We start from the raw sequence: 14,650 nt of genomic DNA, 5'->3' as shown, positions 1-14,650 counted from the left end.
GATAAATACAATTTCATTTGATTTGATTAGGGTCAAACTAGGCCATCAAAATAAGGCCTGATGAAATAGGTATGGTATTGTGTTAAATACATGTTTTTTCAATGATAACATATTCCCTTAGGAACTCACTTGGCAAAGTCCATAGGACCAAAATTAGATGAGTGCAACATCCATGTCTCTGTCACCAACAAATATAGTCATGGGGTGGTAATTCTACAATTTGCTTGAAAGGCACTCTGGGAAATATTTGAATAAGGCTCTACACTAAGCAGTGTGTTAATTTAACACTTTTCCAGTGTCTATATGGGTCCATAGACTCTACACTTTCAGTGTTGATTTAAAACTCTCAGTGTTAATTATTATTATGAATTATAATTATTTTAACATAAAAAAGTGTCTTATCATAAGTCCATGTTCCAGGTAATTTATTTTGTAGATCCATATACAGTATATGCCTCAATGCTAAATGGAAAGATAAGGGAGATATAATTCCCTTGTTTGATTCGGTGCTTATCTTTTCCATTAATTTGGGAATGAGGGATATACCTGAACCTACAGTACATAACTGATGGCATTGGACAGATGCATTTTAATGGAGGAAGAAGGAAATTATGTTTGTTTCAGCATCACTGGAAGAACGTTCAGGCCTGACTGTTGCTCAATGACTGACAAAACATTTGAGACCCTGATGTTCATCAGATGCAATCCCCATCTTAAATGATTAACCAAGATCTAAAATGACCGTTAAAGAACCATAGGCTATGACAATGATGTAAAGAGTAATGTAAAGCATGATATAAGGAAACGCTGAAAAAATAAATGTTAAACAATAAAACAAAATATGTTTGGTTAATATTGGTAATAATTTCCAGTATTTCGATTGATACAGTTTAATGTAAAAACATTTTTTTCAATCATTAAATATTTCATTCTAGGCTATTAAGATTCTTATCTGAAAGCCCTCCAAACCATGTGCTAATGATAATATATTTAGACTCATTAAACTAACTGTTCTAGTTTTTTTTCATCAAATATTTGGCAGCCATCAAATATATACTGAACAAAAATATGAATGCAACATGCAACAATTTCAAAGATTTTGCTGAGTTACAGTTATAAGGAAATCAGTGGTATAGTACACTTGGTCTGCGGTTGTGAGGCCGGTTGGACGTACTAACAATTCTCTAAAACGACGGTAGAGAAATTAATATTAAATTCTCTGGAAACAGCTCTGGTGGACATTCCTGCAGTCAGCATGGCAATTGCACGCTCCCTCAAAACTTGAGACATCTGTGGCATTGTGTTGCGTGACAAAACTGCACATTTTAGAGTGGCCTTTTATTGTCCCCAGCACAAGGTGCACCTGTGAAATGATCATGCTGTGTAATCAGCTTCTTGATATGCCACATCTGTCAGGTGGATGGATTATCTTGACAAAGGATCAAATGCTCGCTAACAGGGATGTAAACAAATTTGTGCACTAAATTTGAGAGAAATAAGCTTTTTCTGCGTATGGAACATTTCTGGGAACTTTTATTTCAGCTCATGAAACATGGGACCAACACTTTACATGTTGCGTTTACATTTTTGTTCAGTGTATATATCTCTCGATATATACAGTACCAGTCAAAAGTTTGGACACACCTACTCATTCAATGGTTTTTCTTTATTTTTACTATTTTCTACATTGTAGAATAATAGTGAAGACATCAAAACTATGAAATAACACATACGGAAACATGTAGTAACCCAAAATGTGTTAAACAAATCAAAATATATTTTAGATTTTAGATTCTTCAAAGTAGCCACCCTTTACCTTGATGACAGCTTTTCACACTCTTGGTATTCTCTCATCCAGCATCCAACAGTCTTGAAGGAGTTCCCACACATGCTGAGCATTTGTTGGCTGCTATTCCTTTACTCTACGGTCCAACTCATCCCAAACCACCTCAATTGGGTTGAGGTCGGGTGATTGTGGAGGCCAGGTCATCTGATGCAATACTCCATCACTCTCCTTCTTGGTCAAATAGCCCTTACACAGCCTGGAGGTGTGTTTGGGTCATTGTCCTGTTGAAAAACAAATGATAGTCCCACTAAGCGCAAACCAGATGGGATGGCGTATCGTTGTAGAATGCTGTGGTAGCCATGCTGTTTAAGTTTGCCTTGAATTCTAAATAAATCAATGACAGTGTCACCAGCAAAGCACCCCCACACCATCACACCTACTCTTCCATGCTTCAATGTGGGAACCATTCACCTACTCTGCATCTCACAAAGACACGGCGGTTGGAACCAAAAATCTCCAATTTGGACTCATCAGACCAAAGGACAGATTTCCACCGGTCGAATGTCCATTGCTCGTGTTTCTTGGCCCAAGCAAGTCTCTTCTTCTCATTGGTGTCCTTTAGTAGTGGTTTCTTTGCAGGAATTCGACCATGAAGACCTGATTCATGCAGTCTCCTCTGAACAGTTGATGTTGAGATGTGTCTGTTACTTGAACTCAGTGAAGCATTTATTTGGGCTACAATAGGAGGTGCAGTTAACTCTAATGAACTTATCCTCTGCAGCAGAGGTAACTCTGGGTCTTCCTTTCCTGTGGCGGACCTCATGAGAGCCAGTTTCATTTGTAGCGCTTGATGGTTTTTGCGACTACACTTGAAGAAACTTTAAAAGTTCTTGAAATGTTCCATATTGACTGACCTTAATTTCTTAAAGTAATGATAGACTGTCATTTCTCTTTGCTTATTTGAGCTGTTCTTGCCACAATATGGACTTGGTCTTTTACCAAATAGGGATATCTTCTGTATACCATCCCTACCTTGTCACAATACAACTGATTGGCTCAAACGCATTAAGAAGGAAAGACATTCGACAAATGAACTTTTAACAAGGCACACCTGTTAATTGAAATACATTCCAGGTGACTACCACATGAAGCTGGTTGAGAGAATGCCAAGAGTGTGCAAAGCTGTCATCAAGGCAAAGGGTGGCTACTTTGAAGATTCTCAAATTTGGTTAACACTTTTTGGGTTACTACATGATTCCATGTGTGTTATTTCATAGTTTTGATCTCTTCACTATTATTCTACAATATAGAAAATAGTACAAATAAAGAAAAACCCTTGAATGAGTAGGTGTGTCCAAACTTTTGACTGGTACTGTATATATATATATATACAGTGGGGAAAAAAAGTATTTAGTCAGCCACCAATTGTGCAAGTTCTCCCACTTAAAAAGATGAGGGAGGCCTGTAATGTTCATCATAGGTACACATCAACTATGACAGACAAATTAAGAAAAAAAAATCCAGAAAATCACATTGTAGGATTTTTGATGAATTTATTTGCAAATTATGGTGGAAAATAAGTATTTGGTCACCTACAAACAAGCAAGATTTCTGGCTCTCACAGACCTGTAACTTCTTATTTAAGAGGCTCCTCTGTCCTCCACTCGTTACCTGTATTAATGACACCTGTTTGAACTTGTTATCAGTATAAAAGACACCTGTCCACAACCTCAAACAGTCACACTTCCAACTCCACTTTGGCAAAGACCAAAGAGCTGTCAAAGGACACCAGAAACAAAATTGTAAACCTGCACCAGGCTGGGAAGGCTGAATCTGCAATAGGTAAGCAAATTGGTTTGAAGAAATCAACTGTGGGAGCAATTATTAGGAAATGGAAGACATACAAGACCACTGATAATCGCCCTCGATCTGGGGCTCCACGCAAGATCTCACACCGTGAGGTCAAAATGATCACAAGAACGGTGAGCAAAAATCCCAGAACCACACGGGGGGACCTAGTGAATGACCTGCAGAGAGCTGGGACCAAAGTAACAAAGCCTACCATCAGTAACACACTACGCCGCCAGGAACTCAAATCCTGCAGTGCAAGACGTGTCCCCCTGCTTAAACCAGTACATGTCCAGGCCAGTCTGAAGTTTGCTAGAGTGCATTTTGATGATCCAGAAGAGGATTGGGAGAATGTCATATGGTCAGATGAAACCAAAATAGAACTTTTTGGTAAAAACTCAACTCGTCGTGTTTGGAGGACAAAGAATGCTGAGTTGCATCCAGAGAACACCATACCTACTGTGAAGCATGGGGGTGGAAACATCATGCTTTGGGGCTGTTTTTCTGCAAAGGGACCAGGACGACTGATCCGTTTAAAGGAAAGAATGAATGGGGCCATGTATCGTGAGATTTTGAGTGAAAACCTCCTTCCATCAGCAAGGGCATTGAAGATGAAACGTGGCTGGGTCTTTCAGCATGACAATGATCCCAAACACACCACCCGGGCAACGAAGGAGTGGCTTCGTAAGAAGCATTTCAAGGTCCTGGAGTGGCCTAGCCAGTCTCCAGATCTCAACCCCATAGAAAATCTTTGGATGGAGTTGAAAGTCCGTGTTGCCCAGTGACAGCCCCAAAACATCACTGCTCTAGAGGAGATCTGCATGGAGGAATGGGCCAAAATACCAGCAACAGTGTGTGAAAACCTTGTGAAGACTTACAGAAAACGTTTGACCTGTGTCATTGCCGACAAAGGGTATATAACAAAGTATTGAGAAACTTTTGTTATTGACCAAATACTTATTTTCCACCATAATTTGCAAATAAATTCATAAAAAATCCTACAATGTGAGTTTCAGGATTTTTTTTGCTAATTTTGTCTGTCATAGTTGACGTGTACCTATGATAAAAATTACAGGCCTCTCTCATCTTTTTAAGTGGAAGAACTTGCACAATTGGTGGCTGACTAAATACTTTTTTTCCCCACTGTACATATATATTTTTTTATATAAGTTGCATATATTCAAATACCTTCAAAAATTATTTGTTTTCCTGAGAGGTATTCAAAATACTTTAAAATATTATTTATTTTTCTGAAACCTGTATTTGAATATCAAAGGAAATAGTTGCCAATAGTTGCCATTAGTTGATTCTCTATATTCGACTACCTCGAGTATTTGAAAAGTTAGTATTTTCAAATAAACTACAAAATACAATTTTCTGCCCAGGTCTGCTGCCAACTAATATCAACACTTATATTTTATTTGGGAGAAATGTTTATGTCTTCTGTAACTTTAAGAAACATTGGCTTGTGCATTGAAATTCCATTACCAAAAACCCATATATCTTTAAGTTATTTTCAAATTTCTCTCCCTCATGACGAGGGAGGATAATGAAAGTTCACAGAAGTAACAAATAAAGGTAGATCATCAATTAGTTATAGTGTTTTTACTAATATACATTTTGTTTATGAATTCTTAAGTAATTAAAACTTGATATGCCTTTACCAAATCGTTAATGGAATTTCCGAAAAATCAGTAATTGAATTTCTGCAATTGAATTGGCTACACTGAGAAATAATATCAGTAGTAGTCACAAACCACAGTTTGGTTCACAAGTTTAGACAACACAGTACAGTACAGTACAGCAAAGTGGAGTACAGTGCAGTAAAGAAAAGTAAAGTGTAGTTCAGTACAGTACTGTTCTGTACAGTAGAGTAGAGTTCAGTAAAATACACAGTAGAGCGCACTAGAGTTGATACACTATTTACTGTATTGTACTGTACTGTACTATAATCTACTTTACTCTGCTGTACTGTACTAACTCTACTGTACTGTCTGAACTACACTCTACTTTACTCTACTCTATTGTACTCTACTGTACTGAGCTCTACTGTGCTGTACTTTGATGTGAAACATAGATGTCTATGATTGGTTCAGATTTGGTCCGGTCCAGACCAACCAAATTTGGTCTTGTTTGGGGACAGAGCCATTAAAATAATAGCCAGTGTGTAGAATAATACCCAAATACGCAAAGGAGGATATTGCATATGTATGCCTTTGTGTACCTATTTAGGATACATCACCATGAAGAAAATGATAATTATGCATTTCTGTGTAATACCAATCATGGACAGATTATTACATTCCATTACCGCAATTCCCTTACCGGGTGTAAATCCACTTCACTTACTGTAGTTCAATAACCAAAATTGATTTTTTTCTATGTCAATGTGTCATGTCATAGCTGACACCCCATTCTTTCTGCAGACATAATTGAATCTTAATTCGGAGCAGATATTTATCAGAGTTTTTTAAAAACATGGACACATAAAAAACTGAGGGAGATTTTACAGAGATTCTGTTACCAAACTTTACATCCGCACAGTTCTTCCAGTAAATGTGTTTTTGTAAAATGTTCAGTGTAAAATGTTAAAAGTAGTTATTGTGCATAGTGTTGTATGGTTTGTTAAACTTTGAAATCAATGGGTTTTGTTTGGCATACATTTTAAGTGAAAACCTGAGTCTCAGCGCAATTCCGTTACCTTGGAATTGCCCTTGTAAGTTATATTCTTCAAGAATCATTGGGTATATAATTTATAATTTATAAGTCCAAAAATGGATGTAGCAACTAAGGATTCTAGCTTTCAAGAAGTTCAAAGACAATCATATTCTCCAGCATATTTTCTCTTGAGTTAGGCTGATGTGTGGAAATGTGTGTTTATTTATTTATTTTTTACTCTGAGAATACAGTCTGTCTCCGTCTCAAATTGCACTATATTCCCTATATAGTGCACTACTTTTGACCAGAGCCCTTGTAAAACATAGTGCACTATATAGTGACATTTGGGACGCACACTCTGTTGTTGTTTGTCATAATGAGGTGTCATAACCATCCAAGTGAAAATAGATGAGAATATAGGTGTGTGGTTTATCCCATAAACACCATATGTAGCAGGCCAAACCACTCTGTCTCCAGAGACACTGGGTCTGTCCCCAACTTCACCAAAAATGTAGTAATCACTGTCCTAAAGAAAGGACTATTCATAGCAAAACTAAAGTGCAAAACAACCATTAACAAAATCTATGGATGAATCTCAATTGTATCTCCTTAATTCCATGTGTCCTCTCTCCTCACTTCCTTGTCAAAGTACATTGGAGAATATATGAGGTTCCTTCCCATATGAGCTCAATCAATTCCTGATCATGACTGATGTCACTTCCTGTTTCCTGAAGATGACAGTGCGGGGTGGGTGGCCTCCCTCTGCCCTGTGTGCGTGGGTGGTACTGCTCCTGTTGGTGGTCTCAGGCGAACCCTACCGGACCCCCTACGACCAGGAACAAGATCAGAACAGAGAGAGAACAGACCACAGGACAGACCCCAGGACAAACCCCAGGGTCTACCACAGAGATGCCAGGTACTACTGCATACTACCCCTCTGATATTACCCCTCTGATACTACCCCTCCAAGTGGCACCATACATTTAACATTTTAGTCTTTTAGCAGATACTCTTATCCAGAGCGACTTACAGGAGCAATTAGGGTTAAGTGCCTTGCTCAAGGGCACATCGACAGATTTTTCACCTAGTCGGCTAGGGGATTAGAACCAGCGACCTTTCGGTTACTGGCACAACACTCTTAACAACTAAGCTACCTGCCGCGCCACCATATTACCTATATAGTGCACTACCATTGACCAGGCTCCCTATATGGGCCAAAAGTATTGCATAAAATAGGGAATAGGGTGCCATTTGGGATGTATTGACATTGTTTTCTATGGCCCCTGGTAGTGAGGTAAGGGGTAAAGACTGTCTGCGGTGTTGTGACCCTGGAGAGCAGCCCCCTCCTCAGTATGCCAACCCCCACTACCCACAACAGTACCCACAGTACCAGGCAGTGCCACAGATCAACATCACCATCCTCAAAGGTAGGTGGGTCACCTGCACTACTACTCACTACCACATTAAGTTAAGTTCAAGTTAAGGAACTTGAATTGATGTACTTAAACTTAACCTTGTTCCCAGGCTCAATTTCTAGAGAGAGCTGGTTGGTGGACGCAATTAACTTGAATTTAACTTCAACCGTTTGCAGCATCTGAATCACTAGGGAACAGCACTTTCCATTTAAAAGGTTGCACAATAACATCAAATGAGTGGTCCAGTGTAGCAGAAAGCAGATTGGTTCACTTGCCTTAAAGGGTCGAATAGCAAATGGGTCTGAAGTTAGCAGCTGAAGGTCGCAACTAGCAACTGCACACAAGGCTTTCGAGAGTCAGCGAGACTCTCATACCTTTGTAACCAGAATAATGTCTCTGCCAAGATCAGTTCAGGGTCAGGATAAACCACACAGGCATGCAGGGTCTGTGGCAAGCAGGGTGAGCTTGGTGACTCTCCACAAAGATGAGACGGGACAAAAGCTTTGGGTTTGTGGGTTAGGAAATTGTTTCCCAGGGTTAGAAAAAGTAGTGGGTTAGGCCTCACTGGTGGGTTGTGAAAAGTTTCTACTGGGTCTCAGCTTTAAGACTGGACTGCATCTGCATTCCAAATGGCACCCTATTCAATACATAGTGCCTATGGGCCCTGGTCAAAAGAAGTACACTATATAAGGAATAGGGTGCCATTTGGGACTCAGGCTGTGTCTTGGGGGATAATGATGAGGTGATTAAAGGCTTTGGTAGAAAACATGTTTGGGAACCAGTGGGTTAGGAGAGGGGACAACAGCTGTGGGTATTTGTATCTGCCACGTTACAGTGAGGGGAAAAGTATTTGATCCCCTGCTGATTTTGTACGTTTGCCCACTGACAAAGAAATGATCAGTCTATAATTTTAATGGTAGGTTTATTTGAACAGTGAGAGACAGAATAACAACAAAAAAATCCAGAAAAACGCATGTCAAAAATGTTATAAATTGATTTGCATTTTAATGAGGGAAATAAGTATTTGACCCCCTCTCAATCAGAAAGATTTCTGGCTCCCAGGTGTCTTTTATACAGGTAACGAGCTGAGATTAGGAGCAAACTCTTAAAGGGAGTGCTCCTAATCTCAGTTTGCTACCTGTATAAAAGACACCCGTCCACAGAAGCAATCAATCAATCAGATTCCAAACTCTCCACCATGGCCAAGACCAAAGAGCTCTCCAAGGATGTCAGGGACAAGATTGTAGACCTACACAAGGCTGGAATGGGCTACAAGACCATCGCCAAGCAGCTTGGTGAGAAGGTGACAACAGTTGGTGCGATTATTTGCAAATGGAAGAAACACAAAAGACCTGTCAATCTCCCTCGGCCTGGGGCTCCATGCAAGATCTCACCTCGTGGAGTTGCAATGATCATGACAACTGTGAGGAATCAGCCCAGAACTACACGGGAGGATCTTGTTAATGATCTCAAGGCAGCTGGGACCATAGTCACCAAGAAAACAATTGGTAACACACTACGCCGTGAAGGACTGAAATCCTGCAGCGCCCGCAAGGTCCCCCTGCTCAAGAAAGCACATATACAGGCCCGTCTGAAGTTTGCCAATGAACATCTGAATGATTCAGAGGAGAACTGGGTGAAAGTGTTGTGGTCAGATGAGACCAAAATCGAGCTCTTTGGCATCAACTCATCTCGCCGTGTTTGGAGGAGGAGGAATGCTGCCTATGAACCCAAGAACACCATCCCCACCGTCAAAAATGGAGGTGGAAACATTATGCTTTGGGGGTGTTTTTCTGCTAAGGGGAAAGGACAACTTCACTGCATCAAAGGGACGATGGACGGGGCCACGTACCGTCAAATCTTGGGTGAGAACCTCCTTCCCTCAGCCAGGGCATTGAAAATGAGTCGTGGATGGGTATTCCAGCATGACAATGACCCAAAACACACAGCCAAGGCAACAAAGGAGTGGCTCAAGAAGAAGCACATTAAGGTCCTGAAGTGGCCTAGCCAGTCTCCAGACCGTAATCCCATAGAAAATCTGTGGAGGGAGCTGAAGGTTCGAGTTGCCAAACGTCAGCCTCGAAACCTTAATGACATGCAGAAGATCTGCAAAGAGGAGTGGAACAAAATCCCTCCTGAGATGTGAGCAAACCTGGTGGCCAACTACAAGAAATGTATGACCTCTGTGATTGCCAACAAGGTTTTTGCCACCAAGTACTAAGTCATGTTTTGAAGAGGGGTCAAATACTTATTTCCCTCATTAAAATGCAAATCAATTTATAACATTTTTGACATGCGTTTCTCTGGATTTTTTTGTTGTTATTCTGTCTCTCACTGTTCAAATAAACCTACAATTAAATTATAGACTGATCATGTCGTTGTCAGTGGGCAAACGTACAAAATCAGCTGGGGATCAAATACTTTTTTCCCTCACTGTATATTTATTGGATGCTGAGAATGTGAAAACAGATGTGGTACTGTAACTTATATGGTGAATGATCGCTAGCTATGCAAAGCAGTGGGCAAATCTGTGTCAGACACAAACACAATAATTTATCTGTAGTCTTGACATAAATCATGAACTTTGACTGCATCCACTGACCTGAGGTATTCTCTTCTTAATGCCTTGAAAAAGGTCTCAGAAACGTTAACAATAGATGTGCAGCGGAGAAATTGCATGTGCTGGAGTTTTTCTAACATTTCTACTTCTTCCTCCTCCAGGTGAGAAGGGGGACAGCGGCCAGCGAGGACCCTACGGTAAATCCGGCAAGTCCGGCCAGTCCGGCCCCCGAGGGCCCAATGGCATCAAGGGCACCAAGGGGAGCATAGGAACCCAGGGTGAACCCTGCAAGGTCCAATACGCTGCCTTCTCCGTGGGCCGCAAGAAGGCCATCCACTCCAACGACTACTACCAGACCTTAGTGTTCGACACCGAGTTAGTCAACCTCTACGGCCACTTCAACATGTTCACCGGCAAGTTCTACTGCTACGTGCCGGGGATCTACTACTTCAGCCTGAACGTGCACACGTGGAACCAGAAGGAGACGTATGTGCACGTGATGCATAACGAGAGGGAGGTGGTGATCCTGTACGCTCAGCCCAGTGACCGGAGCATCATGCAGAGCCAGAGCCTGATGCTACAACTGGAGCGAGATGACCAGGTGTGGGTCAGGCTGTTCAAAGGGGAGCGAGAGAACGCCATATTCAGCGATGACTTTGATACCTACATCACTTTCAATGGACACCTCATCAAGCCAAAGAGCGAGGGGTAGGGGGAAGGGGACAGTTGGGTCTATGTCCCAAGTGGCACCCTATTCCCTATATAGTGCACTACTTTTGAGCAGAGCCATATGGGCCCTAATCAAAAGTAGTGTACTATATAGGGGAATATGGTGCTATTTGGGACGCAACAGACACGGTTGTGGGGTTGTGAGATATTATGGACATGTGTGAAACGAGACGGAGACAAAATCAGAAGAGTGATTGGTTCACAGTTCATAGTAGAATATCTCCTTCATTTTCTTATTGTGTCTTTTAATAAATGTATTTTATATAACATAATCCAGACAGCAAAATATATAGTTTGAGAAGTAAGCCAAGTCTTAATCTGGCAAAAACATGTTGCACACACAGTCCGATAAAGATTGAGGATCTTTTGGATGTTTTAACAGGAAACCAAACAAAATGAATTCAAGATTGTCACTGTTGTGTTGTTGTGTTGTTGAGTTTAAAGTGCCTTGAGGGTGTGAAGAAGTGTCCTGCATCTGCAGCCATCACATTGCTGTACTGATGTCCCTTTTGGCTAGTAAACCTTAAAAAGTACTCCATGTCCCCCGGCAACACTAAGTGAACATCCCAAATGGCACCCTATTCCCTATATATTACACTACTTTCACCAGAACCCTATGGAGCCTGGTCAAAATTAGTGCACTAAATAGGGAACAGGGTGCCAATGAATGACCTTTCAGGAATTATGTATTTTTTAAATGTATTTTGTGTGATGGAAAGTATTATAATTCTTACCAACTTTGCACTCAGATAAACCATATGTTAGGTTAAGAGCACTCCTCATAGCTTTCACATGTAGATGTAGAGATATATCATCTTTTTGAGTTAGACAAAGATTGCTCTTAAATTACACTGTAAACATATCCTAAAATAAGTAGTGAAAGGGCTTTACCAGGAAAAACTTCCAAAAAGGACTAATTCACAGTGAACAGGAGTTGGAACACTTTATATCTCGTTATTCAGGCTTTATTCCCTGATCGGATGAACACAGGCTACACAGGTATACTTCATATATCATAAAACAAGTCATTCAATAACCTGGACTAGATAAAGAAACAGGTGCTAGAAGGGAATGAGACAAAGCATGGCATAGCTGTACATTCATTCACATAGCTGTATTCTGGTTGTTCAATGACTGTGGGCATTCAAAACCTGTAAGCAAACCTCTTTCCATTCAAATAGAAAAGGTCACTCCATTTATGCAGTGTTGTCTGTCTGACATTTGTAGACTGTAGTCAGCCCTGTCTGTGGAGTTATTGTACTAGGGTGGGGTTGCCCTTTGAATAAAAAACCCAGCGCCAATATTGACAATATTGTTCCACTGTGGATGTAACCAAGCCTCCATAATACAACAATAGACTCAGCTTTACTGAAGGTACAATATCGGCTCAGCAATAATGGAAATGAAAATCGTATAGGGCAAAATCAGTTACATATACAATAATAATACTACATGGTGCTTTAACTGTTAAATGTTTTTTATTATGTTGTGCAAAGTTTTTGATATATACTATGTTTATTTAATTTTTACATATTGTAATATCAAGTGTAACGTGTTAAACCTCAGTGGTGAAAAAAATATCTACCGAAATATTTTGCCACAAGCCAGTATTCACTTTCCATGAAACCTTGAGTCATTGAAAATGTCCAGGGTGGTTTCAGAAAAAAAAAAATTATGCGAGTTGACGTCCCTAGAGCTCACCGTTAGCCTCCGAGGCCAGGGCCCCATTCCAAACCAAACCCCAGCCCTGGGTCCTAGTTGGGCCCCGTTCAAAACCAAACCCCCACACCCTATCCCTGGGTCCTAGTTAAATTATTTTTCCTGGTCAGGCAACAGGGTCCGGACAAAGTCATCCAATCCTTTTTTATTAGCGAAAGATGAGCGAAAAAATTATCTAGGGAGAAAGGCCAGATATGGAATTTGGTTTGGAATTAGACCCCAGGAAATACTTAGCCAAGACCAGAAATGCCAGGAAATGTTTTAGTGCATGCAGACGTACATGTTTTATATAATAGACCAGGGTTCTTCAATTCCGGTCCTGGAGGGCCGAAACACTTCTGGTTTTTATTTCTACCTGGTAGTTAATTGCACTCACCTGGTGTCCCAGGTCTGAATTAGCCCCTGATTAGAAGGAGAGGATGAAAAACAGAGGTGTCTCGGCCCTCCAGGACCGGAATTGAAGAACCCTGTAATAGACTGTTTGACTAATGCTGTTCAGCCACTGTGCATTGTTTGAAAGTAGTTTTGATATGATTAAGTTGAGTATGTATATGGGCCATATTCATTAAAAAGAAAAAGAAATAATGCTCTGTTGTTTGTTTGAGGGATAGGGTGCATGAGATATATGGTGGTCTTGCATGCTTGTTTAGTTTTGTGTGTGTGTGTGTGTGTGTGTGTGTGTGTGTGTGTATGTGTGTGTGTGTGTGTGCCTGTCTCTATTTCTTCTGGCTGTTTGATGGTGTGTACCTGCCAAACTTTCTCAGTGGACACAGTGGAATGTGCTTGGGAGAACAAAGCACACCAACCCAAACACAGACCTAGGGACAGCAAATATTATGCCTCTGTCTTTCTTACTGTAGTTAGTACTTTCTCTCTCCTTCTCCATCTCCTTCTCCCTGTCCATCTCCTTCTCCCTCTCCCTCTCCCTCTCTCTGTCCATCTCCTTCTCCTCCTTCTCCTTCTCCCTCTCTCTGTCCCTGTCCCTGTCCCTCTCCCTCTCCCTCTCTCTCTCTCTCTCTCTCTCTCTCTCTCTCTCTCTCTCTCTCTCTCTCTCTCTCTCTCTCTCTCTCTCTCGCGCTCTCTCTGTCTCCCGCCCGTCCTCCTTCCCTCTCCCTCCCTCCCTCCTTCCTTCCTTCCCTCCCTCCCTCCCTCTCTCTCTCTCTCTCTCTCTCTCTCTCTCTCTCTCTCTCTCTCTCTCTCCCTCTCCTCCTTCTCCTTCTCTCTCCCGCCCTCCCTCTCCCTCTCCCTCTCCATATCCTTCTCCCTTTCCCTTTCACTCTCCCTCTCTTTATTTCATTCTCCATGCATGCATGCACACACAGAAATAAGAGCAATTATGCAATTTCACAACTTTATTGCGACAGTAAAACCATTGAATCACTTCTAAAGGCTCCTGGTTTTGCAGAGGTCTTCTGCTGCCATCTTGCGGCTTGGATTGGGAAAGCAGCTCTGTGTTTGATACTGACCAATTCCCTGTCCTGTCCTGTCCTGGCTCAATCCCAGCACTCCTCCTGTTCAACACACACACGCACATACACACTTCACAAACACACTGTCAGCACTACACTAACCCCCTCTACCCCCCACCCCCACACACCCTTGTACACCCTCACCTCAGTATCTCTGGCCTCCAGCCATTTAGCCACTAGCAAAAATGAGCTGCAAAAAACAAGCATAAAAAACCCGGAAGAAAAGGTAACATCAGTAGTTTCTCCCCTCCTCCTTGTCTCACTCTCTCTCTCTCTTCTCTCTCCTCCTCTCTCCTTCTCTCTTCCCTTGATGGAGATAAGTGATTTCAAAAGCTTTTACCCGTGGGGATAGAGTGAACAGAGTATAAATAAGCTATGAGAATAGATTAGTGTGTAGGGGCAATCAGCAGATGCCGGAGCCAGGGAATCTCCCAAGCGCAGCATAAATGCATAGAGAAAGATGGCA

The 14,650-nt window shown here is 41.4% G+C and overlaps 1 protein-coding gene across 1 annotated transcript in view; it reads left to right on the top strand.

The window, feature by feature from the left end:
* The window catches only part of c1qtnf1 (C1q and TNF related 1), a 47,526-nt gene extending 34,519 nt beyond the window's left edge, over positions 1-13,007 (top strand). The window contains exons 2-4 of the mRNA XM_084185228.1: positions 7,027-7,208; positions 7,583-7,719; positions 10,429-13,007. Of these exons, the coding sequence (XP_084041354.1) occupies positions 7,027-7,208; positions 7,583-7,719; positions 10,429-10,979 (870 nt within the window). The 3' untranslated portion in view covers positions 10,980-13,007. The remainder of the gene's footprint in view (positions 1-7,026; positions 7,209-7,582; positions 7,720-10,428) is intronic.
* The last annotated feature ends 1,643 nt before the right edge of the window (positions 13,008-14,650 follow it).

This window comes from Coregonus lavaretus (assembly GCF_964263955.1).
Source record: "Coregonus lavaretus genome assembly, chromosome: 1".
Classification (NCBI taxonomy): domain Eukaryota; kingdom Metazoa; phylum Chordata; class Actinopteri; order Salmoniformes; family Salmonidae; genus Coregonus; species Coregonus lavaretus.
This window is presented reverse-complemented; position numbering and strand designations above follow the sequence as displayed.